The 27,068-nt window shown below is 43.3% G+C and overlaps 2 protein-coding genes across 2 annotated transcripts; one reads left to right on the top strand and one right to left on the bottom strand.

Annotated features, from left to right (window-relative positions):
- Positions 1-5,457: 5,457 nt before the first annotated feature.
- LOC133892870 (E3 ubiquitin-protein ligase EL5-like) lies at positions 5,458-6,856 on the bottom strand. Its single transcript, XM_062333855.1, has one exon. The coding sequence runs from the start codon at positions 6,489-6,491 to the stop codon at positions 5,670-5,672; it is 822 nt and encodes a 273-aa protein (XP_062189839.1). The 5' UTR covers positions 6,492-6,856; the 3' UTR covers positions 5,458-5,669.
- A 12,870-nt stretch (positions 6,857-19,726) lies between these two features.
- Positions 19,727-24,703, top strand: LOC133892867 (protein STRUBBELIG-RECEPTOR FAMILY 7-like). The gene is made up of 16 exons (XM_062333849.1): positions 19,727-19,945; positions 20,411-20,543; positions 20,641-20,712; positions 20,808-20,876; positions 20,960-21,031; positions 21,125-21,193; positions 21,295-21,366; positions 21,469-21,534; positions 21,608-21,673; positions 21,758-22,056; positions 22,186-22,469; positions 22,905-23,176; positions 23,273-23,408; positions 23,869-23,999; positions 24,150-24,306; positions 24,406-24,703. The coding sequence occupies exons 1-16, from the start codon at positions 19,861-19,863 to the stop codon at positions 24,541-24,543; spliced, it is 2,121 nt and encodes a 706-aa protein (XP_062189833.1). The 5' UTR covers positions 19,727-19,860; the 3' UTR covers positions 24,544-24,703.
- The last annotated feature ends 2,365 nt before the right edge of the window (positions 24,704-27,068 follow it).

Raw genomic sequence — 27,068 nt, 5'->3', positions numbered from 1 at the left:
TCATAACGTGATCACTTTCATGTGCACCGTTCTCTAGCCTGAACATCTTGTGTGATCTCCAAACCAACTTAACCTCAGTTCATACCTGTACTTAGTCTTGATCCTATCACCGACCACATACGCCTTCAAGACAATAACCGCACATGAACAAAACTAATGAACGATATCCGAGCACAAGTTTTACAAACTTGACTCACGTCAATCTGTACAACACCACTCACACAGGTATATTGCATACATCAAAACCACTATACTACTACGAGCATCACCACCATATGCATATCTTGACATACACATCATCTGTAACTATACTATCATGAGCATATCAATTAACATCATTGCATACATATAATCACATAAAATGATAAATCACTTTGCGTCTTTTGTAAATTTCACAATTATGCCAATTATTCATTTACTAATTTTTCAGCACATGGTCTCACAGATCGAAACACAACTTTCTTTCATGCAAGACATCAGCCCATAGAAGAATTAATAAGATAATATATTTGAAAGAAGATGGGTACAATATATGAAGATCAAGGTATGGCTATGGATTTTTACATGAATTTGTTCTCCTTAGAACCAAATGTAAACGCTGAGTCCATCTTTAACGCAATTCCTACCAAAGTGAATCAAAATATCAATGATGATGGCGCTTACTAATATGCCCGAATCACTATGTGCAAATGCGCTTAAAGGCATGTATTTTCCTACTTCTTCATTCTAGGAGGCACCCTGCACTCGAAGTGCTTCTTTTACTCGGAGAAGTTTGATGCATGGGAATAAACTTCTGACTCACGGAGTTATATGGAGAGTTGGTAATGGCAGGACAATTTCTTTATCTAGTGATCGGTGGATCCTAGATGCACCGCATCATATTGTCCACCCAATATCCTGGGAGACCTTAAGGTGAGTTTTCTAATTGATGAAGATCGCAGAATATGGAATGAGGAGCTAGCGCGAGATGGTAATGCTCTCTGATAATGCATCCAAGGTCTCCACATCGTATTGCTTCAAAAAAATAAAAATCAAAGCTTATATTGAGATGGTAATGCTCTCTGATAATGCATCCAAGGTCTCCACAACATGTGTGAATCTAATATATCTACCCAAAAAAGGGTTCCACCACTAGAAAATTGGGTTATGGCAAATGATGATGCGGCATTTTTTGTTGATTCAGAAATAATGGGAGCTGGATGTGTGATCCGAGACTACAATGGAAGATTTTTGGCTGCAAGAAGTCAAATTATTGAGAGGGTCACCGAACCTGAATTGGAAGAAGCTATGGTTGTCCGCTGTGTTGTCCAGTTCAGTATCGATAGCACTTATGCAAATGATCATCGCTTCAGACTGCTTGAATTTGGTGCGAAAGCTTGTGGCAGTGGGAACGGACGGATCTCATATAGGAGCAATTGTGCAAGATATTAAGACAATGACCCTATTTGGTAAAGCTAAAATTTATTAGTTTTTGCTGAAAAGCTGTTTTTCTAAAAAGCTGTTTATGGTTTTTGAGAAACGTTGTTAGCTTATAGTCTTAATTTTTAGGTTCTCAGCATACAGTTTTTTTTAAAAAACTCACTCTCAGTCAGCTTATCAATTTTTATTTTATTTCATTAGAAATAAGTTTATCAGTTTTTTAAAAGCTAACATAAAATCAGCCTGTTTTACATAACTTATGACTTCTAAGAAATATAAGCTGCTGACCAAATAGGATTAATGTCGGCCAACTTTAAGAACTTTTCTTTTATCCATGTTAGTCGATGTTGTAACAAGGCAGCTCATGCGCTCTCTAGGTCAGCTAGTTCGGTTTGGTTCAATGTAGCCCCAGAGTCGATCCGGGTTGTACTTTGTAACGAACTTTTGAGTTAAATGAATAGTAATATAAAATTACAAGTTTATGCATTAATTTTACATAAACCCTGATTTTAATTAGATTCACCCAAAAAATAGTCTATGTTTCTGCAAAAATCCTAAATATTTTAGTTTATATTCCATAATTCATGTGCAACCCATTTTAATTGGACTCACTAAAAAAACCTGTTTAGAAATTAAACTAAAACTCTCCAAAAACGCTACTTTATAACTCCTAACAATTATTAGGGACTCAAATGAAATCCCCAAAATATGGAAAAATTCACTAATATTCTTCTTATTTGATGGACTAATTTCTAAAATTATTTTCAGTCCTGTGTTATATGGTGAAAAAGTGAGTTACTTTATAATGCTCTATTTGTACAAACAAACTCACATTTCCACCGTATAAACTAGGGCTAAAAATAATTTTAAAAATTATTCCATCATATAATAATAATATTAGTAAATTTTTCTATATTTTTGATATTTTATTTGAGACCCTAACAATAGTTAGGAGTTATAAAAGTTATCTTTTTGAGAATTTTAGTTTAAATTATACATAGTCTTTTTGAATCCAATTAAAATAGGTTGCACATGAATTATAGAATACATAAAAAATTAAAAAATTTAGATAAACATAAGACCAATTAAAAATCATACAGTACTTATAATTCTATACAATTCACTTAAAAAAACTCCTAAACCGAACCTTGTGGGCCAGCCAGAAGTCCCATTCGCCGCATGACGGGGGCCGTGTGGGCGCGCGGCGCGATGCGGCCCACGCGGCAAGCCAGCAGGCAGCGCCGTCTGCTGGTATCTCACCCGCTCCCCGCCGATCGTCCCGTCCCCATCCGCTCGCCCCACGACGCGGCCATCTCCTTTTGGTTCCTGCCCACCTGGCAGCCACGCGGCGCTAACTCCACACGCCATGCCGCCGTGCGCCAAGCCGCCAACGCGAGTGCACCACTACTAGTACTCGCCACTGCCAGCCGGACCAATCCACTTCCCCGCTTGCCGCGTTGCTGGCGCGCCGGTGGTCCGTGCACGTACGCTTCGATTGCACCGTCCCTTCCATCTGCATGGTTGTCGTGTGTCCGTGCATGTGGACGTCTGTTCTTGGCTACGAGATTACTCCCTTCGATCCCGAACACAAGTTCATTTAGGCTTGTCTTGACTTAAAATATCGTATTAAAGACCGTGTTGACATTCTAATAAAGTTATATTTGCGAACTGGAGGTAGTATACTAGCAGCCACCTCCTCTTTTCTTTTTCTCAGCAGCAAACGATCAAGGACACACCACGGAAGCTTTGTTAAACAGAGCTTGTAAGCAGCAGCCAGCAGCTCTCCAGATTCTCAAATCCGAATAGCAGCCCGACAGCCCGTGCACTCCATGATGCAACAGCAACAACAATAGCTGGACGATTGATAGATTTCTCTACAAAGGACTGCGTCCACGGCTCCACGCCGTCGTTCGGACAGAGTATTCTCTGTGCTGCAAGTATTTTATTCCCAAGTCCCGAAAACAATTCCCAGCCTAGCACAGGCAGGCACTCGATGTCCCCTTACTGCATTAGTGTTAGCACCATCTAATGTGATGTCAAACAAGCCTAATCCGCAGGCTTTGGGACTTTGACCCATCATTGTCCGCACACTGTACTAGCATTCCAGAAAAGAAAGGTTGCCCTCTGCAAGCGTCGGATAGGCATTGCAGAGGCTGCTGTTGTGTGTTTTTTGGTTGTTCTCAGTGCTGCGCATGCCTGCAACTGCAGCCTGCTTTCAGGGAAGAAGGGCGTTTCTGACGGAAGTATATACCCTCAATCTCGGTCTTTCTCGGGCTGGATTCGCTCGGAATATTCAAGGCCGGAAGTACTCCGGTTCAGAAAAGATGAACTCCATGATGAAATCCTCGCAAAGAGATAGGAATCGATTATGGAAGTAAAAACAAGCTTTAATTTCATGTCAAATTCGATGACGAAATTCTTGGGTAAAAGTGCAAGCAAGCTTTCAGGGTAGAAAGTGTGGAAGTGAGTCAAACCCAACAGGAAACCCACGGCCAACGAATTCATGACAAATTCCGACCCATAACATAAAATTCAGTTCCATTCTCCATTCCCACTTGCCAATACCGCGGTCCCAAAATACTCCTATGTAGACATGCCCATGCCTATACTGTTGTAGCCTCCCGCGTGAAAGCATGTCCAACTTAGGAAAGCGACACGATTTTGGATGAGGATTATCGCAATTTGTCAATCATTTGGAGATATTATACCATCACACATGCTCAGAATCCCGAGTTGATTTTGCCCGCTGCCACATCTTCAGAACTTTTTTTAGAGGACACCATCAGATTATGATACTACAAAAATGCACTGATCAAGAAAGGGATATTTGTAGATGGGTTCAATCGGCGATGAACCATCCAGAGGTCTCTTTGAAATTGGATCAAGCAAGGTGTTAACAAGATCAGTAAGCAAGGGCAACAGCGCATCATTGGTTTGCAACCATTGCAATATGGCGGAGAGTAGGAAGGATACTCTTGTGGACATGATACATCTGCATAAGAATCCAACTTGAGATGAACAAACCAAGCAGCAAATAAACGAAAGGAAACGCAGTGGCTGATGCTAATGTATATGGACACAAAGCTTTTAGTATCAACGCTGATGTATGAGTATTTGTCCCTGTGATCTGACGGCCAAATCTTTTTTTCTTCCCCGGAAAAACGGCTGACGGCGAACCATGAGCGCGACACGCTCGATGCCTATCCGTTGTGGCAGTTTCGTCGAGCAAACCCAAGTTTTCTTCTTACATCGTGTGACGTAATGTCGTCACATATCATTTCATTTTTCAAAAGAAAGCTAGTATCATATAGCAAAATCTGCAAAGCGATCAGCTCATCGACCATCTCCAATTCGCTGGTGATGCTGTTGTTGTTGCTTGTTCGGCCAACTGCCGGGCCCAGCCATGCTTGCTGCTGACTCAACTGTCTTTCAGGTCAACCCGGTTCCTTTGGCTAGCAGATTGAAACAACAAGAAAGCATAGAGAGAGATTACTTACAAAATATTCTGACAAAGACCCAATTATGCAGAAAGAAAAACCCTGGCTCTATCATACGAGGCTGCGTTGGAGTTTTTTTTCGGAGTGATTGTTCAGACTGATTAGTCGCTTCAGAGTTCAGAATGATTTAATGGAACTGGTGTCAGTGCATCAGGTGGCTGCCTTCGGTGGTTGTAATGGCTCGGCACCTGTGGAGTTCGAGAACAGGATGCAGCACACATGTTCTTCTCAGCTTATCTCCCGTCAAATCTGCAATTTTGGCGTGTACGGGTCAGGTCCTTGTGGCTCTTGAAAAATGCTGCATTTTGTCTTGTGTGTGTGTGTGTGAAAGAGAGGACAAATTTGACAGCGGCAACTGGTGGTCAAAACAACATAGTGTAGAAGAGCAAGACAAAGTTAGGCCAGGTGAATATACTACTAGCTACTGTTACTTTCACTCTTTCAGTTACAGGTAGCCTGCAACAGAGGATAAAACTGAAAGTAACCGCTGCTGAATTGACTGCATGCAAGAGCAATTGGAGGCAAGAAGAGAACGTTGATGTATCCAGACCTTTCAAATTTGCTTTCCCTTTGTCACCCAGTTCATGTTCTATCCATTTTTCCTTAACATCAAACGGCTATAAGAATCTGTACATTTTTTTTCAGCTCTCTCTATAGGAAAGTACAAACGCGATGAGCAGAAATAACCGAGACACTCGCATGACTTGTCATGTCACACAAGGAAACGGCACGAGAGAAGCGAGTTCCACAGCCTCAAGAACCGGGCTGTGGTGGCTTCACCGGCCGCGACGCGCTACTCTCGCCGGCGGCGAGCCCCATCTCGATGTCCCTGTCCGCGTCCTGGTAGTGATGATGATGATGATGCAGCGGCTGCGGGGGCGGCGATGCGCCGCCACACCCAAGCAGCCTCCGCAGTCCAGGGGCCCGCGCCTCCTCAACGACGGCGGCGACATGCCCTTGCGATGGAGGAGGCGCCGATAGCGGTGTCGCCATGGCTGGCGACTGCTGTTGCGCGCGACCGGTGCTCACCTCGTCCTGGGAGCCGAAGAAGAGCACGTTCGTGGGGAAGTTTGGGGACTCCGGGTCGGCCTCCGGCGTGGGAACGGGGGACGGCACGGGTGGCACGGGCGGCTCGTCGACGGCGGGGCACCGGCAGAGCGGGCAGGTGGAGTGCGACCGGAGCCACATGTCGATGCAGTCGACGTGGAACGCGTGGCCGCACCGCGGCAGCACGCGCGCCGTCTCCCCCGCCACGAGCACCGTGATGCAGACGGCGCAGTCCAGGGCCTCGCCCTTGCCCACCTCCCTGCGTGGCAGCTTCGCCATGGTTTTCTCGTCCAGTCCCCCCTCGTAGCACCACGCGGCGGCGCCGTCCTCTCCCCTTCCTCCCCCGCCTCCCCCGCCGCCGAACATGAAGCGCAGCAACGCCGCCACGCCTTGCCCCGCCGGCGCCCCGCCGCGGTACTGCTTGGCGCAGAGGAAGATGTAGAAGCAGAGCACGAAGGTGAGGAAGATCGTCGCGACCGCCGCCAGCATCGTTGTCGCCGCCGCGACCGTCGTCGCCGTCACCGCCATCGATCAACCACCCTCCTTCCCTTCCCTTCAAAGAACCGTTTGCTCCTCCCTTACGCGACCAACAACAGCCGTTCTTGGTGCACCCCTCTTCCTGCCCCTGTCCTCGCAAGCTCCTCGGCGTTCGTGCTGCGAAGCTCTTGGAGACATATATCTAAGCGCCCGCTCGTGTCGTGTTGGGTGGTGGGAATTCGAATGATTAGCGCGACGGAGCGCGCGCTACTTATACGAGGGCGGCGCGGGAATGGCGAGGATAAGACTCAAGAGAGGGCCGGCCAGAGGGGCGAGACCGGGAGAGGATTTGCTTAGACTCGGGTTTGGAGGGGAAGGTGAGCGAACTGGGGAGGGAAAGCGAGGACGGCGACGGTTTTGAAAGCTTTGACGCGGGGCAGGAACCCGGCGCGCCTTGCTCCGTTGGACCTCCCTCCCACGGCCGTCGCCGTCTAATCCCCCGCGATGGCGTCACCACTGTTCCGATTCGCTCCGCTGCACGGTTGCACCCGATGCAACCACACGGGCCGGCGAGCCACGACACCGACCGCCCGTGCGGGCTCCGCCGATGACGGGTAGGCGCGGTCACTGACAAACGGGCCACCACAAATTGACATATGTTGGCCATGTTAACGTCTGGGAACACTTAGTCCCTGCATTATCAGTATCATTTATTTATCAGTAGCATTTAACGTAGAGAGATAGCTAAAAAGTTATAGGGTGTATGAGAAAACCAACTAATATATAAATATCAGTTGAACGATGAACGATCAGAATACATCGTAGGCAAGAACATGCGGAGTTACCTACCGTCCTGCCTCATCCGCAGTCTGTACCAGAATCTGTTCGTATGCGTCATGGTAAGTCAGTAACACTGTGACAGTGTCCTTACAAAGAAAAACTAACAGTGACAGTGACCGTTCAGGTTAAGATTAAGAAGAACATGGGCGAGCGCCATGACATAATCAACCCAGCTTTGCCTCCATGGATTGTGCTGAACACACTGCCAGATTAGGGGGGACGTTCTCGGCTGTCTCCAGGAAACGCGGACCGTATGCCGTGAGCGTGTCGTGGAGCCTCTGGAGCCTGGACCCAGCTGATGGAATGAGCCCGAGCCTGAGCTGCAGGCGAAGGCAAGGCATGAGACACGGGCCGGCCGGGGGTGGACCACCACGGCTGCCTGCCTTGGCTGGGGAGGTTCGGTATAGCGGTTTTGTGCTCGATCTGCACCCTGTCCCTTTCCCTTGTGGTTTGCGTTTCGGGGGGAAGCAACTGCCCAACTGGTGAACGCCTCTCGCCCGTTCTGGCTTGGATCATCTGGGAAGCAACTTGGGAGCTGGGAGAGCCGGCCTTATCTATCTTGGTTTCAAAGTCAGGGGAGGTTGACCAACGTGTCTACGTTAGCCCGACCCGATTCATCTAACTCAGCTTAGACTCATCAAATGAAAGACTTGGCATTGCTTGATTACTTGGCCAAGCCAAGTCCTCGTAGCCAACTCGAGATCAAACCCCTGGACGCTTTCAGCAACAGTCCGGTCCAAGCCTGCCGTAACCACGGGAAAGAAATTCTGTGAGACCGGGTCCCATAGAAAGACCATCATCTCTGTATGACACGTGTCCTGTACTTCTCTCACATATATTCAATCAGACCGTTGAATTTAGAACGAACGGCATAGATCAGAGTCTCACAAATACCTTTCTGCAGAGGGTCCCATATAATTTTCTTCTACAACCACAGGGCCCCGTTGCTTCCCCGAATCAGCGGCTGACTCGGCGGCAGGGGCGGCCGCGCGGGGCCGAAGCCAGCCGGGGGACGTGGCATTGTCCGGTGCCCGGGGTCTCGGCAGCGACGTACGGGGGGCACGGGATGGGTCCGGCGCCGGCCGCGCGCGCGGGCGGGTACAGCGACGTGCGGTTTGCTGCCAGTGCCAGGTCGGCTAAAGGTGGGCAAAGTTGCGCAACGCCACGCGCGCGCCATCATGCCGGAGGCCGCTCGCTGACGCTCCGTGGATTACTGCTCCATCGATGGCGCGCCGGGCCTTTTTGACCGGCTTGACGGCCACAAAAATGGCCTTTTGCACGGCGCTTTCCCTAAACAAGAGGGAAGCAAAGCTTGTGTTGCGCCGGTTCTGGCTCGTTGGTAGACCATGCCAACGCTTTAGGAACTGTTTCACATAAATTCAGTTTCAAAAATTCTTAGGGATAGATATTACTCTCTTTAGGATTCGTGGAGTTCAGAATTGTTATCTGAATAAGTCATCTTATTTCTATTTTGAATTAAAAATAATATTTAAACTATTTTGTTTTAACCTATAATTTTAGAATCTAGCGTGAAACCGCAAGACAGAGCTCCACTGTTTGATCAAACCTGCATCATACGTACGTGTGGTTTGGATACTGAGTTGCGTCAGAGATCACGTGCCAATTGGGACATCTGCCCATCGCTTCTGATTGTGGGACTGTAGAGTGGATCGCCACTTCTGCAAAATAAATCACATGTCGCTGCAAAAATTCACGAGTCCTTCCGCTCCGCCCCATTCAAGAATCGGCATGCGCATCTCTAGAATCTTGAGTACGGAGTTCATACAATCATACGAAGATGAGAAAACTAATCATATTGTCCGCAGTTTGAATCCAAGATGGGTTAGGCAATCTGGGCCTTGTCATCATCACACTGTCAGTGCTTGTGCGGCCGACATCCAACCAGGCGTCCAAAAACGAGTGCCATAGCTAAGCAACCGATGCTAATCTCCAACCAGGACCGCAACCAAACAAGATCCAGACACATCACATGCACATCTCCAACCAGGCAAAATCTCCCCAGGATTGTAACCAGAGGAGCCCTGGGTGCGTGGCAGCATGCATGTTTTGCACACCACGGTTCTCTGAGATGACTTGGCCGGACCATCATGCTTTTCCCTGATGGAGAGCCATGAAATCTGGGATGATGCATGGTATCCGCTGCGTATCAGCATACGGATGGACGATGAAATCAAGGACGGCATGAGCATTCGCTATGAACAAATCAGGATACAAATATACAATCATATGGCACTTGGTTGTTACTGCTGTGCAGTGTGCAGTATGATTTTCGCCAGGACCACCTTGCCTTGTTCCGTCCCTGCAGACGTGCACTGCTCAAGCGTGTTTGGAGAGTTCCAAGCTAGCGATTGATCTTCAGTTTGGTGCGACCGAGCAAACGGAACAGCGCGCTGACAAATGGCAGGCCCGGTTCGAAACTGAACCACAGAAATGCGCACGAAATCAAGAGCCTTTTCAGCAGTTGCACCGGACTGTGTTGATTCAAGAATGTGCAACTCCCGAGACACTGCACCAGTCTGGGGCATTATCTGGCTGAGCACTGCAAAACGTACGATCATTTTCTTACAGCTTGAGCAGTACAAGTCGGGATCGAATGGTTTGTATGCATGCTTGTGTTTAACAGCGACGGAGCTAGGAATTTTACATTAGATAGATACATTAATATTTTATAAGACTGCTAAATCGATATAAATAAAAAATTCCTAAAAGCATAATAAAAACATATTAAAAAATATATTATAATATCGTAAATTCAACAAATAAACTCAATTTTTGCAAAATTACAATATAAAATATTCAAATATGAAATAAGATCTTATACAAATAGGAGATTATAATACTACTCTAGATTCCTCATTTTGTGTTTCTCGTAGCCATGAAAGTCTCAATTATATCATTATCGTTTACGTTGGAGAAAATATTCAACTCAATAAATATGATTAAGCCATATAATAGTTCAAAGTCTGGCACAAATCACACAATCTAATATTCAAAATTCTACTAATTAAATATCATGTGAGTAATCTGAATAATAAATAAAAACAATAATATCAACATATGTCAAATAAATATTGGAAAAACTAACAAGATCGATCAATTCCAATAATAACCATCAGTACTCTATCGTACAATACATCAGCTCCGGTTGCTAGCTAGTGATGCTTCACTCTCTCTTCTCCCTTTTTTTAAGACAAGGATCAAAGCTAATACTTGTAAGTGGTAACTTACTTTTTTTAAACTCTTGCTAAATTGTATCAATGACACCAAGATACATTCTCTTCTATAATAATCATCAATTGTTTGTACCAGATAAATTGAAGCTCACGGTATTGCAATTTTGAAAATTGTAATCAACATTAAACATACAAGATTACAAAATTAATTGAAGCTCATAATATTATAATATTGAACCTCAAACATATGGACTACTCACTGGATCCACCTATGTGCTTAAGTTATACTCATAATGGTTGTCTGCGAAACATTTCCCTATCTGTTTAGTCCAACAAACAAGCTGAGGAACTTCATTCGCAGCGTAAGCCCGTTTCTTTATCTCTCTTTTTCCTGCATGGCCCGGCCGAGTCACATTTTGGGCCTCCGTTCCTTTATGCTGGACTCGGCCTAGGCAGAGAAATTTGGGCCTGAGCTACACTGGGCCGTGCCCCTTTCTCTGTGTTGATTCTGCATTTCTGCTAGACAAGTAGCAGGAAGGAAAACACTAGTACTTCGACGTTGCTGGAAAATTCAGATGTAGGATAAAGTTTGAATCATCCGAAAGAAAGATCAAACCCGGCCACTGTGATTATGAAGATTTATGATATTGTCATCTAAGAAAATCTTGCTTCTTAATGCAGGAAGAAAACGAACTACTTAGTTCAACCAAGCCACTGTACAGCACAACTGAAGAGCTGAAAACACTGCACTGAACTTTCAGTATTGCTAATGCTAACTGTACAATTGCTCAGTATTCAGATTACTCATGTTCTGTCAGAGATAAACAATGGGTGGAGATTTTCCGTGCAAGGCCCAATTTGGAATGCAGGAGAACTGTGCCCTTGATCATACATCTGCAGATCTGCTAGCACATCGTCACAGAAAGCTGGTGACCTGAAACCTCGAGCCTCTATCTGTTGTGACATGCATGCATGCTGAGTCCCTGACATGCTGTGCAAACTTGAAAGCGCTGGGCCTTCACCTGTTAGGTCCGACCATGACTTTGGACTCTGGGGTTGGTTAACCATATTACCTGCTCCTGTTAGGTTCAGAAGACTACCAGAATCAGGCTGCTCTCGCTTTCTTTCGATGTTCTTGTCGTCAGAACTTCCCAGTAGGTGGTCTAACTTAGTTAGCTGTTGTCTCTAAGAGAGTATACTTTTAAATATTGTAACCAGTACAATTATCTATATTTTATAGAAGGGATAGGGAAATAAGGACTAACTCTTGAAGAGAAAAGATAAAAAGTTATTGATTTTAAGTTATCTAAGCATCCCTCTTCTCCGTGGGGTAAAAAAATTGTGAATGGCGGGATCTATATAAATTTTGAAAAGTATGCTCTCGCTATTTATAACCATTAGAGATGCATGGTCCAATTTCTACTAGTATTAGGTTTTTTCACAAAATCACAAGTCCAAATATTGGGCTGACTGAGAGCAGTGGGTCAGCATGTTGTACATCGCATTGGCCTTTGGTGTGGCCCTGTTGATCTAACGAAGAACAAGAGGGAGGGAATGGTTAAGATGCACTTGCTGTTTAAGCTAACATTCTGATCGTCAGCAGCAAGACCAAAGCTTTGGAGGACGTTGGTAAATGGTAATGCTGGATCCCACGCCTGATAAAAGAGAACGAAAACAGTAGCTCCCACATCGATATGCCATTTGACAGTTTTTGGTTGGAATCAGTCCTAGTGCTGCGTTGGTGTTCTCAGAAGAATACTAGTAGTTTTCTTGTAACATGGTTGTTTGATCGTGCTGTAATTTCGTTGCTCTGAGTAATGAAATTCAGAGTACCTGTTCTAGAAAAAAAAGATCGATATGCCATTCTGGATCTGTCAATTTCCTCGCTTCGGCATTCGTGAACGAACCGTTGCGACTTGCGACCAAATCGTGCAGGCGACCTCAACAAACTGTTTACATCCATTCGATTAAACAACTCGATCTTGATGACGAACGACGAAAGCTGAACATTTCTACCCAGTACCCAGTTCTAAATCACGAGATTAAAATAACAAGGGAATGTCATCTCTGCTGAGTCTCCTCTCGCAAGCCGTTGCTGTCGATTTACATTGGAATTTGATTCGCCCTCTGCACGCGGCAATCCTTCGTATGTTGCGTGTTGAAATGGCAAGAGGGCACAGATGGACCAAGGAAAGAGGAGGGAAGGAATTCATCTCGAGTCGAGAACAGCTCACGAAAATGACAAATTTTATGGGTGCCTTTTGGTGTAACGGTCCGATTGGACGAGTTTGGCCACCTGTTTCCGACAATCACTCTCTTTCTAATTAAAAATAGATACTATTTCTAAGAAGAAGTAGATACTAAAGGCACGTTTGGTTCACCATTAAATTTGCCACGCTAATGTTAGACAAAGTGCAACGTGTCACAGAAAGTATGATAAATAAATTGAGAAAAAAATGAGAATATAACAGGGAACAATGATCAGGAAAAGAAGGGACCAGCAAAGTGAAGGATACTAGCAGTACTACTTAATAAAGGGAGTTTTATTTCGTCAACCAAATGAAAATGTTTTGGTCGCTATATTATGACATGCATTCTACCAATTATTATAACAGTTCGGCTAAGATGTAGACTCCGTCTGCCATATGAGCCACCACCATATACAAAATGTTAGAAATTTAACAAAGAACACATGTTCATTTTAAACACTTGATCTATTACTAAACATCCATCTCATTTTTGCAAAGATGTCTATTATTGTAGTCTCCAAAAGACGACATCCCTATTGCAGTGTGGTACGGATCTCCTCCTTTTGAAGTAACAACCAAAACCTGATCTAATACGTACTCCTGTAGATAACCTGCATAGAAGAGTGTATATTTGTCTGACCAAAAACCACATCATTTTGGCTGAGCCACATTGCCCATTAAATGGCAATAGCTCCAGCAAAAAATTGTCTCTTAAGCCTCTTCCCTATCCCATTTAACCAAAATACAAACATACTGGAGACACTACTAAGAGGTTGAAAGCCAAAAGTAATCTGAACTATTCTCCAAATGAACTTAGCAAAATTGCAATTAAAGAAAAATGTTAAATTATCTCATTACAATAGCAAAAACAACATTTTTCATTCCCTTTCCAATTTCTTTTCACTAAGTTATCTTTAGTTAAGATGACTCCTTTGATTAAGAATCATAGGAACATCTTGATCTTTAAAGGAAGCTTTAGTTTTCATAAGAAACGATTATTATCTATGATGTTATCATTAAGTATAGCCCTATACATTGTGTTTACTGAAAACTGACCACTCAGAGTTAAAAGCCATCTAAAACTATCAGGCTCATCATTTAACTCGATATCTGTGATTTTTGCCACCAATTCATTCCAAGCCTCAAGCTTATCTCCCCCTAATGTTCTACAGAAAGCAATATTTGGAGGCTCATTATTGAGTACATCAGCTATAGTTGTCTGCTTCCTGTATGCGATGTTATATAATACTAGGTATTGCTCATTTAAAGTGGTTGTTCCTAACCATTTGTCTTCTCAGTATCACTTTATAGTTTAAATTCCCCAAAACTTAGGAACTAATCTTTAATACTCAATAATCTTGACCAGAACTGAGAATTTGTAGGTCTCCTTTCCACTTGAACAATTGTTTTACTACCTATATATTTCTTCCTAATCAATTGTTTCCATGTTCCATCCTCATTGATTAATTTGAAAAGTTATTTACCAAGTAGACTTTTATTTTGGATGTTCAGATCATGTATACCCAAACCATCCTGAACATTTGGTCTACCTAGTATATTCTATTTAGCTAATCTAAATTTCTTTTTATGATCATCATCTTGCTAGAAAAATTTAGATCGGTAATAATCTAACTTCTTAAGAACACATCTTGATACCTCAAATAAGGAGAATATAAACATCGCCATACTACTTAAAATCGAGTTAATGAGTACTAGTCCCCCCATACGACAAGTACTTACCCTTCCAACTACTCAATTATCTTCCAATCATTTTTACTAATCCTCCTATGATGCATCGGAATTCCCAAGTACTTAAAAGTATAGTCCCCCATATCACTGCCTCTCCATAGTAGAATAATTCACTTTTATATAAATTAATATTTAGGCCAAACAGTTGCTCAAAAGCACACAACAAGAGCTTTATATTTTTAGCCTGTTCAAGGTCTTGTTCCATAAAAAGTAGTGTATCATTTGTATACTGTAGAATTGACATCCCATTATCAATGAGATGAGGAACTAGCCCTTAAATTGGCCATCAACCTACCCTCTAGATATTAAAATAACTAACATATCTGCTATTATATTGAATAAAATCGGAGATAAGGGATCTCCTTGTCTTAACCTTTTTTGTTTGAAAGAAGCGTACAACATCATCATTTACTTTAATTTCAACACTTCCTCTTATTACAAACTGTTCTATCTAGGAACACCATTGCTCAGAAAAGCTTTTCATCCTTAAAGTTTGTTGTAAAAAGAACCATTTGACCTTGTCATAAACCATTTCAAAATCAAGTTTGAGAATAAACCCATTTAGCTTTTTCCTCTACATTTCGTGGATGGTTTCGTGGAGAATAACCACACCTTCCAATATATTCCTTCTTGGCATAACGTGGGTTGTGATGGTCTAATCAAATTTTGCGCAACCCCGGTTAGCCTATTTAACCCACCTTCATGAAGATTTTAAAACTCACATTTAGGAGGTATATAGGCCTAAATTGTTGAATTTACAAAGCATTTTTTTTCTTTGGTAGCAGTGTGATGATTCCAAACTTGAGGCTAAACAGAGGTAAAATTCCTTTATAAAACTCGTGAAAGAGCACCATCAAGTCCTCTTTGATGATCTCTCAAAAGACCTGATAAAACTCTACAGGAAATCCATCCGGTCCAGGTGCTTTTTTATGTTTCATTTGGAAAATTATTTCTTTCACCTCTTTTTCTGTATATCTATCTATCAATATCTTGTTATTAGTATTTGAAACTTAGACGATATCACCACTACGGTTTTCAATCATATAAAAATCCGCACCATCCGAATGTCCAAATAAACCTCATCCATCGAAAGTCCTTCCCACGTCGCTGAGTGTATGATCTCAACTGTCGTCGGTGTCTTAACCATGTCCTTACCATCCGATTCTTCTTCCATATAGAGAGCCCAAAATTTGGACCTACCATGCATGTGATCATGGAGAGGATTTGAACCGCCAGTACAAACCTGTGAAGGAGATTGTATTCCCCCAGATTGCCCCCTGGAGTCCATTCCAACGATGCTACCTCCGATGATGTCCTCAGTGGTGCCATCGTCAACCTTCGGCCCTTCATCACCCCCTCTTCATGGCCTAAGTCGCTGTATCTCTTTAACGGAACGTCCGGCAACACCCTCCCGCAGTGTACCGGACCGTGAGCAGTGAGCCACTATGACGGTGAAGAAGCTTGCTGTCAACCGCTCCTTTCGCGATAGCCGATATAGCGGGAGACCTACCTACGCATCCCCTAAAAAATTGCACAGGCAGTCGGCAATCATGCTGAGCTCAAAATCACTCACTTTTGGAGCGGAGAAGCCAACACGCTCTTCGCTCTCCCGCTTTACTTCGAGTGTGATCAGATTTGGCTATCTCTGATGGTGCCTCGATCTAGACTGCTGATGGATTCGACGGTCCACTGGTTGTTGGAACCGAAGAATCTCGTTAGAAATTTGCAAACATTTACTAATATGAAAATAAGGAAAATTCTCGTGTTTCAACACGAGGGCAAAAAGGTTTGACCGAAGGACTGTTTGTTAGAATTTCTTCGAGGGAAGTGATTCTGTGATTAAAAGTGATTATCTAGAATAAATTATATGAAGAAAGTGGTTCTGTGTGTAAAATGAATCAGATGAAGCTGTTTTTTTTTTCCAGCTTCTCAGCTTCTAGTTTATTTAAGAGAATTACTCCTACATACTACACTCAAATAACTAAAAACTGAAAGCTACTGTTTAGCAGAGCTCTCTCTAATTCTAACCAAAAAGCTACTTAAAAACTCTACCAATTGGTTTCTCGTCACATTCTATGGACGAACATACCTATCATTGGACATAGAACCACTTCAAACTAGGCGAAATCCTGCATCGTCTTCAGTTCACTGCAAATCGTGAGAAATCATAACGAGATGAGGCTACCTACTGTGGCCATACCGATGCTGGTCAAAAGGGAGAGCTCGAGAGCATACCGCACACGCGCACATTGCATCATTGCCAATCAGCAAAAGCGACCTGCGGATGGACGGCAGTGTTTCGTTATGGGAGCCACGATGCACGACAGCACAATTGCACCGACGAAGTGAGGCAAATTTTCCACTAGCTTCTTCATCGTGTCATAGCACACATACTTTTTGCTATGAAGAGTCATCAATATTAAATGTTACCCCAAAAAGAAGAATCAATATTAAATGTCCTATGTTCTGAAGAACATGCATCAACCAAAACTGCCATTTAGTATTATATCCAGCTTCAAATGAGGGGATTTATGTTAACTTCTGCGGGAATTAAGCCTGTGAAATTTCTCTATTCCAAACATGGCCCTCGCCATCGGAAAACTAGACCTACCAGACTAAAAGCTAGTAGCCTATCTACAGTGTCGATCGTGGAGAAGCTGAATCTCTCCCCTCTTAGCATCCTCAACATCCACGGTGGGAGCTCTGAGCTCCGGTGTGTCATTTCTGAGGTACGTCTATATCAACCTTAAGTAGATAGGTTGGGTGTGCATTCCCAACTATGGGTCTCTCTTTCGCGTTAACGGATTTCAGTCAGTGGCGGATTCAAAAATTTTAACTTGGACATAACCGTCACGCTCGTGTCCGCGCTGTAGTTGTGTGCGCCCCACCTGGCTCGCACCCACACCGCAGTCGCAGCCGTTGTGCCATGCCTGGTTTGAGCCCGCGCTGCCGTTGCCACCCAACATGCTTCAACCCGCGCCCACACCACACCACACCTTGCCACTACGACCCCGCCTATCGTACCCGCCCTCCAGCTTAGGAACGTAGTCGTCACGTAATCACATACATGATCTCAGCCTATCAGGAATCGACACACTCACGCACGTAATCATCACTCGTGTCTGACTCTCAAGATCACTTATGCCACTATACATGGTCGTGTGGACAGTGGATCATGAATTGTAGCCACATCAACGCTAGGGATCGCAATAGCAGTACGACAGGTATGGGTAGCTCTCACCCATACGTATCCGTTGGTTTTTTACTCGTCCGCGGGTGTACCTATTTACCCATTGGACGGGCGGGATGGGGTGATGCGACGTTGCGTGGCCGCACGACGGGGCGGGTCAGGGCGATACGACAGCGCGGCAGGGCGGTGGGGTGGGACAACGTTGGGCAATGATGTGACAGGGCAGAGGGGCGAGGCGATGGCGTGACAGGGCGGTGGGATGGGACGGGGCTGGTCGGGGCAGGGTGACACGATGGGTCGGCACTATGAGGCTGTGCAGGGCATGCTAATGTAGGGTGGGGTTGAAGACGAGAGAGTAGAATATTTATATGATGTAGAATGTTAGAGTTTGATGGAATGACCCAATTGTCATCGATTTATACGGGTATAAGTATGTTTTACCTGTATCCGTACCCATTTACCCGTCGGGTAGTATTTTTTATCCACGAACGTATCTATATGTACCAAATGCTACCCATATCGTATCTTATTTGAGTATTTATCTGTGAGTAAATGAGTAATCAGGATAAATTGCTATCCCTAGTCAACGCCGGTTAGGTCATGGTGATATGGGTTTAAGTTGTTATGAACTGCGGTCATCGGACACACATACAAGACATGATATATAGGAAAAAATTGCACAAAATTATAGGTGTATATATATACCCTTGTTCTTATTAGTCACACCCCTGATTCCAATCTGCCGGTGGCGGATCGGTTTTCTGGGCTTCTATTTTCAGTTCTTCTCGAGCTGGAAGCACCGGATCTGTTCTTCCATAGCAAGGTCGCGGCCCATGGTTGTTCAACGATTCATATGTGCGTCGATCGTGGATCGACGTGCTGTATCGTGCAGCATTTCCAAGAGCTGGCGCCGCTTTGCTAGGTCAGGAAGGAGTTTTTGTCTCAACCACCAATGTTCTTCACTGCCAAGTTCCTGCGAGGCGGAACAACAGACAGGCGAAGGCATCCGAGAGGAAGAGGATAAAACAAGGGAGGGCTTGTTTCTTTTTAGTGTAGTTTTGTTTTTCCTCATGGGCTGCCTTGTAATGTGGGATGCAATTTCCCAGTAATATAAATCCAACCCATTTTCGCAAAAAAATAAATTTCTCTAAACTATTTTGCAGTGATTTTGCCTTAAAAAATAATTAGCAGCGATGTTTCTAACTAAATAAAACACTTTATGTTTTCGTTTTCTACTTTCACATTTTACACAATTTTTGTGAGAGGCCTGGAAATTTGAAAACTTCACCTGTACTGCTGTTTTTCAATAAGCAAAATATTTTCTTATTTCGCTTTCTTGTTTCAACATTTCCCCCTCTTCACTAAAAAAAACCCAGAATATAACCTCAACTATCTAAAACACTAAGTATGGGTTTGGTTACTCAAATTTGTCATAGCCGACTCAGTGGATACATATAATCTTAAAATTAGATCTGTTTGTTAGCTTATATCAATTATTGTAGTATGACCTAATAAGTACAAATGTAAGATCTCATTCTGGTCGGGAGTGAAGCTCGATTCTGCAATTTGACTCGACGACATCTGTTTATATAGGTAGGTTTACTTATCAGTATCGCAAAACTACCTTTCGTACGAATAAACAATCATAATCCCATCTTTTACCTACACTTATACGATCTCAGATTCGATAAATCAAATAAAACTCAACTTAACTTATTTAATCAGATACAATCAACTAAATACTTTTTTTTTAATAATATAAGCCAATTCAACTTATTTTTCCTTAATCTAGCTATACAGTCTATTCGAACAAGATTCTTTACGAAAAAACAAACACACACTAGACTGCTCTAACAACCCCAAGGTCCTCATCGGTCATCAAAATCTCGCCTTTACCCTTTTACAAGTTTTACTCCAATACACGAAACAACAGAAGCAGTCAATGAAATATATTATTAAACCATTTGTGTTTGTGAAGTGCACTTATTTAATACCCCCCTTTCCCACTTCCTTCATTCTAGCTTGCTGACACCAGATAGAAAAGCAGCACTACTAGCATACAAAAAGAGTGGAAAATTTTTCTTCTTTTTGGCATATAAGTTGGTTTGTTTATTGGAGCCTGCAGAGGAAAGGTGCAGCGGTGAAGGGAGGCACGGAGGGGAGAAGGAGAGGAGCCGCAGAAGCCGCAGCCCGCAGGCATGGCTGGGGCGGCCATTGGAGTGGTGGTGCTGTTCTTGGCTGCAACTTCATTTGGGGCTAATGCCGACACCGACTCAAATGATGGTGAGTTCGTTCTGCTCCTTGTAGTAGTTCTTTTTCTATGCATGTTTCCGCTTCGACACATCAAGAAGCGATGCATTTCTATTCGAGGCTTAGTTTGGTTTTGTTGTTCCACCAGCAAGGGCTGAGAAAGGTGTGTTCTTGATTGCACCCCCCCCCACCCAGGTCAATCCATTGTAGAAAGGCCAGTTTCGTATATATATGACTGGTTTCCTGAAATTTTAGTTCAGATACATGCGTTCTGCCCAGAAAGTCTATAGGATTTTTTCTTGTTGTATCAGTTAAGTTGACCCAGGAAATGTTATTTCTTCAGTTTGCTGCATGCGAAAATGTTTTTTTGGGATTGTTTTTTTATGTAGAAAATCTTGGAGAACACCAAAGTTTGAATGAAACATTATGGTCATGTACCTGAAACATTAATCATCCAATGTTACTGATTTGTCCTAAATCTTGTTCTTGTCTGTGCAGCAAATGCCCTCAATGTCTTCTACACAACCATGAATTCGCCACCCCAGCTGACAAACTGGGTGTCCCAAAATGGGGATCCCTGTGGACAGTCATGGCTAGGGATCACCTGCTCAGGTTCCAGAGTGAGAACAATGTGAGCTAGCTGGACTTTCGGAATGGATGTGTTTTTGTGTCACGGCAACCTATCCTTCTCATCCAATTTTTCTTTCTCGTGAATAAATCCTCAACAGAAAGTTATCTGGAATGCGGCTTAACGGCACCTTGGGGTACAACATGAATCAGCTGACTGCACTAGTTCAGCTGTTAGTGAGATCTCTCATACTCTTAAGTCTCAATGCACCAGTGTTTGTACTGAACATGAGATTGTGTGGTCCTGATCTAATTTTGTTTTGTGCAGTGATATGAGCAACAATAATCTCGGAGGCAATGACATTCCTTATAATCTTCCACCGAATCTTGAGAGCTTGTGAGTCATGCTTGATGTGTTGCTCATCCTTCCAATTTATGTAGAGCAATCTTTTTAGGTCTTATATAGAACTTGGCATGCAGAAATCTTGCAGGAAACAACTTCACTGGGACTATACCATACTCCATCTCCCAGATGGTTGAACTTAGGAATTTGTAAGTTGCCTTTTGGGATTTGTACTATGCTGTTTTGCTTGAGTACTTTGACGACATCTGACCAAATTATATTTGTCGCTCTCCTTTCTGCAGAAATCTTAGTCACAATCAGCTCTCGAACATCAATGATATGTTTAATCAGCTCACAAATTTAACACAAATGTGAGTTATTTTCTTTAATTCTGACTGCTTATGCTTGCTGTGTTACCTTCATTGTACCACAAGCCTAGCGTTAAACCTGAAACAATTGTTCAATTTCCCAGGGATCTATCATACAACACATTTTCTGGTAATATTCCACAAAGCTTCAACTCCTTGACAAGTTTGAAAACACTGTGGGTACTCATTTTCCATATGTTCTGTTTAACTTCATTTCATCATTTTTTTTTCCAAAAAAAAAAGGCTCACATGGTTACTAATCCAATACCTCTTGTCAGTTATCTTCAGAACAACAAATTTAGTGGCACAATAGATGTCCTTGCCGATCTTCCTCTTACTGAGTTGTAAGTTGACATGCAAATCATCTAATCTAATTACAAGTTGAATTCTTAATGCAACATTTGACAATCCTTGCAGAAATGTCGAAAACAACCAATTCACTGGTTGGGTACCCGATAAACTTAAGGGAATCAGGAGTCTCCAGTAAGTACTTTTACTGAAACTGATGCAGTGATTGCAATTGCAGCCATATGTGATGGATACAACAATTTAGTCCTCCTTTTACAGGACAAGTGGAAACTCTTTTAACAATGGTCCCGCTCCACCACCTCCACCATCATCATATATACCTCCACCGCCCCGTCAGCCTTCTGTTCCACATACCGATGGTAACAATATCCCAGCCAAAGATGATGGCAAACACTCTAAACTGGGAGGTGGTGCGGTAGCAGGAATTGTATTATGTTTGCTGGTTGTTGGTGCATTTGTTGCATTCCTTGTGATCAAAAGGAAATCTTGGAGGTTCTCACAAGGACAAGACCCTGAACAGAATGAACCTCTCAGTCCTCTTGCTTCTGGAATTAAACGTAAGTCTCACTGTAGTTGTGTTTTCATCTTACTGCCGCTGTAATTGTGCAGTTTCTCTCTTCTATATTATTTTCCTTGTGGAAGATGGCTCAATAATGTGTTGTCTGTCTTAAAACTATACTTTACAGAGATGAAATCAATTAAGATCATATCAACAATTGGCAAGGAAGAATTGCAGAAAACTGTTTCAATGAGTTTGAAGCCTCCAACAAAAATTGACCTGCACAAGTCCTTTGATGAAAACAATACCACTAGCAAGTCTATCACAAGGAAAGTAAGTTTGTCTTCCATCACAATACCTGCATACACAGTGGCAGATCTGCAGGTGGCAACAGACAACTTCAGTCCTGATAGTCTCATCGGTGAGGGATCGTATGGCCGTGTTTACAAGGCGAAAATCAGTGATCTGAAGGCATTTCCCTAATCATTAGATATCCTTTATTTCTTTGTTGGTTAGGGTCCTTGTGGTGGAACCTTCCCACCCGGGTTCGAGTCCTTGTGGTTGTACTTCCTTCATCTAAAAAAGATATCCTTTACTTCTCGGATGCAACATCATATACATATGACTCCAACATCATCCATTTTTGAAATGAGTTCCTTGTAATTAGCATCTACAATAGTTTTTTTCTTCTTTCGTTTTTGCACAGTATAAAATATGCAATTAAGTGGATATGCTAAAATGTGAACATGTTAAACCTACATATTAGGCTATTATATCTAGATGACATGTTTCATTTGGGTATGGATAGTAGGACTGCAATAAAAAAATAACTAATTCCCCTTTCACGATTTTCAAATTATGATCAAAACTATTGCATCATCATCATTTTCTGATTGCGAATTTCAGGTCCTGGCTGTAAAGAAAATTAATTTTTCTGCATTTCCAAGCCAACCTTCAGATTTGTTCATTGAATTGGTTGCAAACATTTCAAGACTAAATCATCCAAATATTGCTGAGCTAGCTGGTTACTGCTCAGAGCATGGACAGTGCTTGCTGGCATATGAATTCTACCGAAGCGGTTCTCTCCATGACTTCCTTCATCTGAAGGAAGAAAACAGCAAATCATTGTTGTGGAACAACCGTGTCAAGATTGCCCTTGGATCTGCAAGGGCATTGGAGTAAGTGAAACAGGTTCTTTTTATGAATGTGAAACAGGCTTGTCAACCCTTCTCTTTGTTCTACAACAGAAATTTATGCTCATATGAATTTTTCAGGTACCTACACGAAACTTGTTCGCCATCTGTGGTCCACAAGAATTTCAAGTCATCCAACATTTTATTGGATAGTGAGCTGAACCCCCACATCTCTGATTCTGGGTTTGTGGGCCTTATTCCCAACCAGGAATTCCAGGTAAGATGTGGAACATCATAACCTCCGATTGTCTGACCAGCCATTTTCAGAAAATTGTTACACAGCTGTGATCAAGCATCATGAAGAAATGACTTGAAGCTTGTGTCTTTTCTGCAGCAGATATGCTTAACATTATTATTTTGTTTGTTGAAGTACCTAGTGATTTTAATTTTTAATGATACATGGAAGTATACAGAATTCAATAACATAGTACTACATCGAGTCATCAAGAAGTTCTGAATAGCAAGCGTGAGTTATCATTACAGTAACAGAACTGAAGAGAATCAAGATCATATGACTAGCACAGCAGTACTCCATAGCTAGCTGCCAGCTGCAATCTGATCAACAAGCTATATGATATCAAGTTGTGCTCTACGTATTTTTAGAGCACACATGCTAATTCGCGAAAATCAGTGCTAAGCTTCCTGCCCAGAAGTACTTATGTAAGCATCAATTTCAGGAATCAGATGGGAACTCAGGATACAGGGCACCAGAGGTGACCATGTCCGGTCACTACTCCCTGAAGAGTGACGTATATAGCTTCGGAGTCGTCATGCTAGAGCTCCTGACTGGCCGGAAACCGTTTGACAGGTGAACATAGATCAATTCGTAACAGTACACAACTTTTGTTCAGATTTGTTCTGAACTTCCACAAGAGCAATCTGAGGTAACTAGCTGTAGTAACACATGCAGTCAGTCATCTGAATTCTGAACCGGTAATTGCTCTCTGAACTATTGCAGGTCCCGATCGCGATCCGAGCAGTCGCTGGTCCGATGGGCTACGCCGCAGCTGCACGACATCGACGCGCTGGACCAGATGGTCGACCCTGCGCTGCAGGGGCTGTACCCGTCGAAATCCCTCTCCCGCTTCGCCGATGCAATCGCCCTTTGTGTCCAGGTGAAATTTACCTTCATCGCATGCCGTTGTCGTCGCTCCCAAATGCCACATTTTTTTTGACACTGCTGAACGCTGATGCTCGTCCCGCAACCTCGACAGCCCGAGCCGGAGTTCCGGCCGCCTATGTCGGAGGTCGTCCAGTCGCTGGTCCGCCTCGTGCAGAGAGCGAACGTGACGAGGATGCATGAGAATCACTCGCGGCGCCGCGGTGAGTCCGGCGGGGACTACGAATTCTAAGCGAAACGAAACGGAGTTGTATATACACATGCTCTGAAGAGTATTCGGAGAACTTTGTTTGCCGTGCTCCATGGCTGTGTTCGTCAGTGTCGTTTCGAAACTCACTTCCTCGACCTGTTCTTTCATCTCAGCAAGTTAATAGCGTCCCCCTTTACTGTTATGTAGGATCGCTGCGGTGATTTGGCCACTATATTTTTGTTCTTGCAAAAAGGAAAATGCCAGTGTGCTTACGAGAAAAAAATGGCAGTAATTGTGCACCGGATTGTTTGCGTCCAGCCCCACGTCTATCACAAGAGCGATCAATCGAGACGAGGAAGGGACGAATTGGGGGACTGTGTTCAGATGAATTGTAGGGTTCAGGGTTTAAGCTTATACATTGTTCACCCCCTTCTCTCCCTCATCACAAGCACAAATACCCCCTGGGCCACACTTTTGATTTGGCCTCCTGGTCCTGAGCCCGCGTCGAGGTTGGATGTTGGTCTGACTCCTGGTGGCCTCAGCTCCTCTTATGGCAGCCCATTCATGACGATAATATCATATATTGAGTTTGTATGATAAGATAAAATAGTTTAAATCTTTATTTTTAAATTAAAATAGATATATAATAGTTTATCCAAAAAAAATTCAATGTACACAAAGCACAACACTTTAGCTTCACGAATTTCTAAAGTTAGAAATACATTTAATTTTGGCTCCATCGGTAGATCAAAGGATACAGTCATACGATCAGAACCCGGACGTTTATTCCTACTTCCCTGCTGCATCCAGCCGTATTATCCCAATCTTGGGTATCATGCGATACTATGGACGAAAAATTTGCAAAACTTTACCACGTGTACACAGCGAGCGTTTGTTGTGAGTCTGACCATGGGCGGACCCAGCTCATATGAAGTGAGGGCACAGCCCCGCTCATTTTTTTTTTCAGGGGATTTCAATAAATTTAATTATTTATTCGTTAAGTTATAAAGATCCAGTCACTGATACGTCTCCTTAATTGTTGAGCATAGGTCCGCCCCTGATTCTGACCTGGTGTCGCGTGGCCATCATCGAAACTCAAATGAGCAGACATGCGCCACGATGCCTAACACGGGGACGGGGGTGCTGCCTCGCTCGGCGGTGGTGGCCTGCGACCGTGCCGATGGACGGACACCTTAGGTGACCGTCATGCCACCGAAAGCAGCGCGGCACATTTAGGCGCACCGCACCCGCTAGTTCTTGAAAAAAAATTCCAAGAGGCGACGGGCTATAAAAATAAAATACAACATTCCAATACTATCAAAATTCTGAATAATCATGAAAAATTCTGAAAAAATGATTGTGTACAGGATGCTATAACCTACCCTCCAAATTTTTTTAACTCAAACAATTACTTGTAAAATGGGAAACAAAACAAACTAATTTTACTGTACATAGTCTAATAACCTATGTACAATACAATTTGTTTTTTTTCTTATTATACAAATCATATTTTTATCTGAATTTTTTTAAGAGTTAGATCATAGTATCATTTACACCACTAATTTTTTTAAGAACATTTCATAATTATTTTGATAGTATTTTGAATTATAAGATAAATATAACGTAATATTTTAAAAAAAATTTAAACCTACTGCTCGTTGGAAGGGCAAAAGAGTCTTGCGATTTTTCAAAATAAACGTCTATTTTTATAATTTTTCGATTTAAAAAATATAGATATAAAAAAGTCCCTATTCTTCCTAGTTCTTAGTGCACGTGCGGCAGCTAACCAAAGCTAAGCCCAGACACCGAAGCATCGTGGTAGCTTCCAGCCTGTTGGTAGGGTGTGCACCCGACTTGAGCGAAGAGCTACGTCGACAACGGAGCGTCCGACCCATACTCACCGAAGTCTCCTCCACGCTCGGCCCACGAACCCAACCTAGCGCAGCCGTCGCCCGCCACTCACCTCGGCCTTGCTACCGAGCAAGGGCCGTACCAAACGCCTCTCGCCCCTGTCCTCCGCCGCTCATCTGAGCGGATGGGTCCGAGCATCGCCGACTGGTGACGGCTCTGGGGTACGTGTCTCCCTCTCTGCTCCAACCCAGGCGTGGTGCCAGGGAGAGTGGCTGCTTGCTGGCAGGAGAGGCTGAGGAGGACTCAGCCTAACAAGGATGGTCTGAGCATCAACAGATCTTAGGGTTTGATTTTGTATCTTGTATGACTGTATTTCGATTTCTCAATCTAATTTGAATTGAGATAGTGTGTATGGATGTATTCTGTGTATTGCACACCAGATTTGACATTGAGAATTGAGATCGAATGAGATCTTTAAGCGTCTTAGACGGTGATTCAATTTGAGTACTGTGGGAATATTTCTTTTTTAATTCCGATTCTATGAATTGGTAGCTAATTTTCAGACACGAGGAGTTTTTAGGTTGACAAGAGAGACTTGACACTTGTAGTATAGCTATTCATTACATGGAATCTGGGACTGGGGCTACCCGATATGGGGATAAAAATTGGAGCACTTGATGGATTGCCTCCTGGCGCGATAAGCATATTTTAGTGGA

The sequence above is a fragment of the Phragmites australis genome, chromosome 15, assembly GCF_958298935.1.
Source record: "Phragmites australis chromosome 15, lpPhrAust1.1, whole genome shotgun sequence".
NCBI classification, from domain to species: domain Eukaryota; kingdom Viridiplantae; phylum Streptophyta; class Magnoliopsida; order Poales; family Poaceae; genus Phragmites; species Phragmites australis.
Note: the sequence above shows the minus strand (reverse complement) of the source record. Positions and strands in the feature narration are given on the sequence as shown.

Excerpts from the sequence above, each read along its gene's own strand:
- LOC133892870 (XM_062333855.1), bottom strand. The coding sequence starts at position 6,491 with ATGGCGGTGACGGCGACGACGGTCGCGGCGGCGACAACGATGCTGGCG.
- LOC133892867 (XM_062333849.1), top strand. The coding sequence starts at position 19,861 with ATGGCTGGGGCGGCCATTGGAGTGGTGGTGCTGTTCTTGGCTGCAACT. Across the intron at positions 21,194-21,294 it reads CTCACAAATTTAACACAAAT|GGATCTATCATACAACACAT; the intron begins GTGAGTTATTTT and ends TCAATTTCCCAG. Across the intron at positions 23,177-23,272 it reads GGATCTGCAAGGGCATTGGA|GTACCTACACGAAACTTGTT; the intron begins GTAAGTGAAACA and ends TGAATTTTTCAG.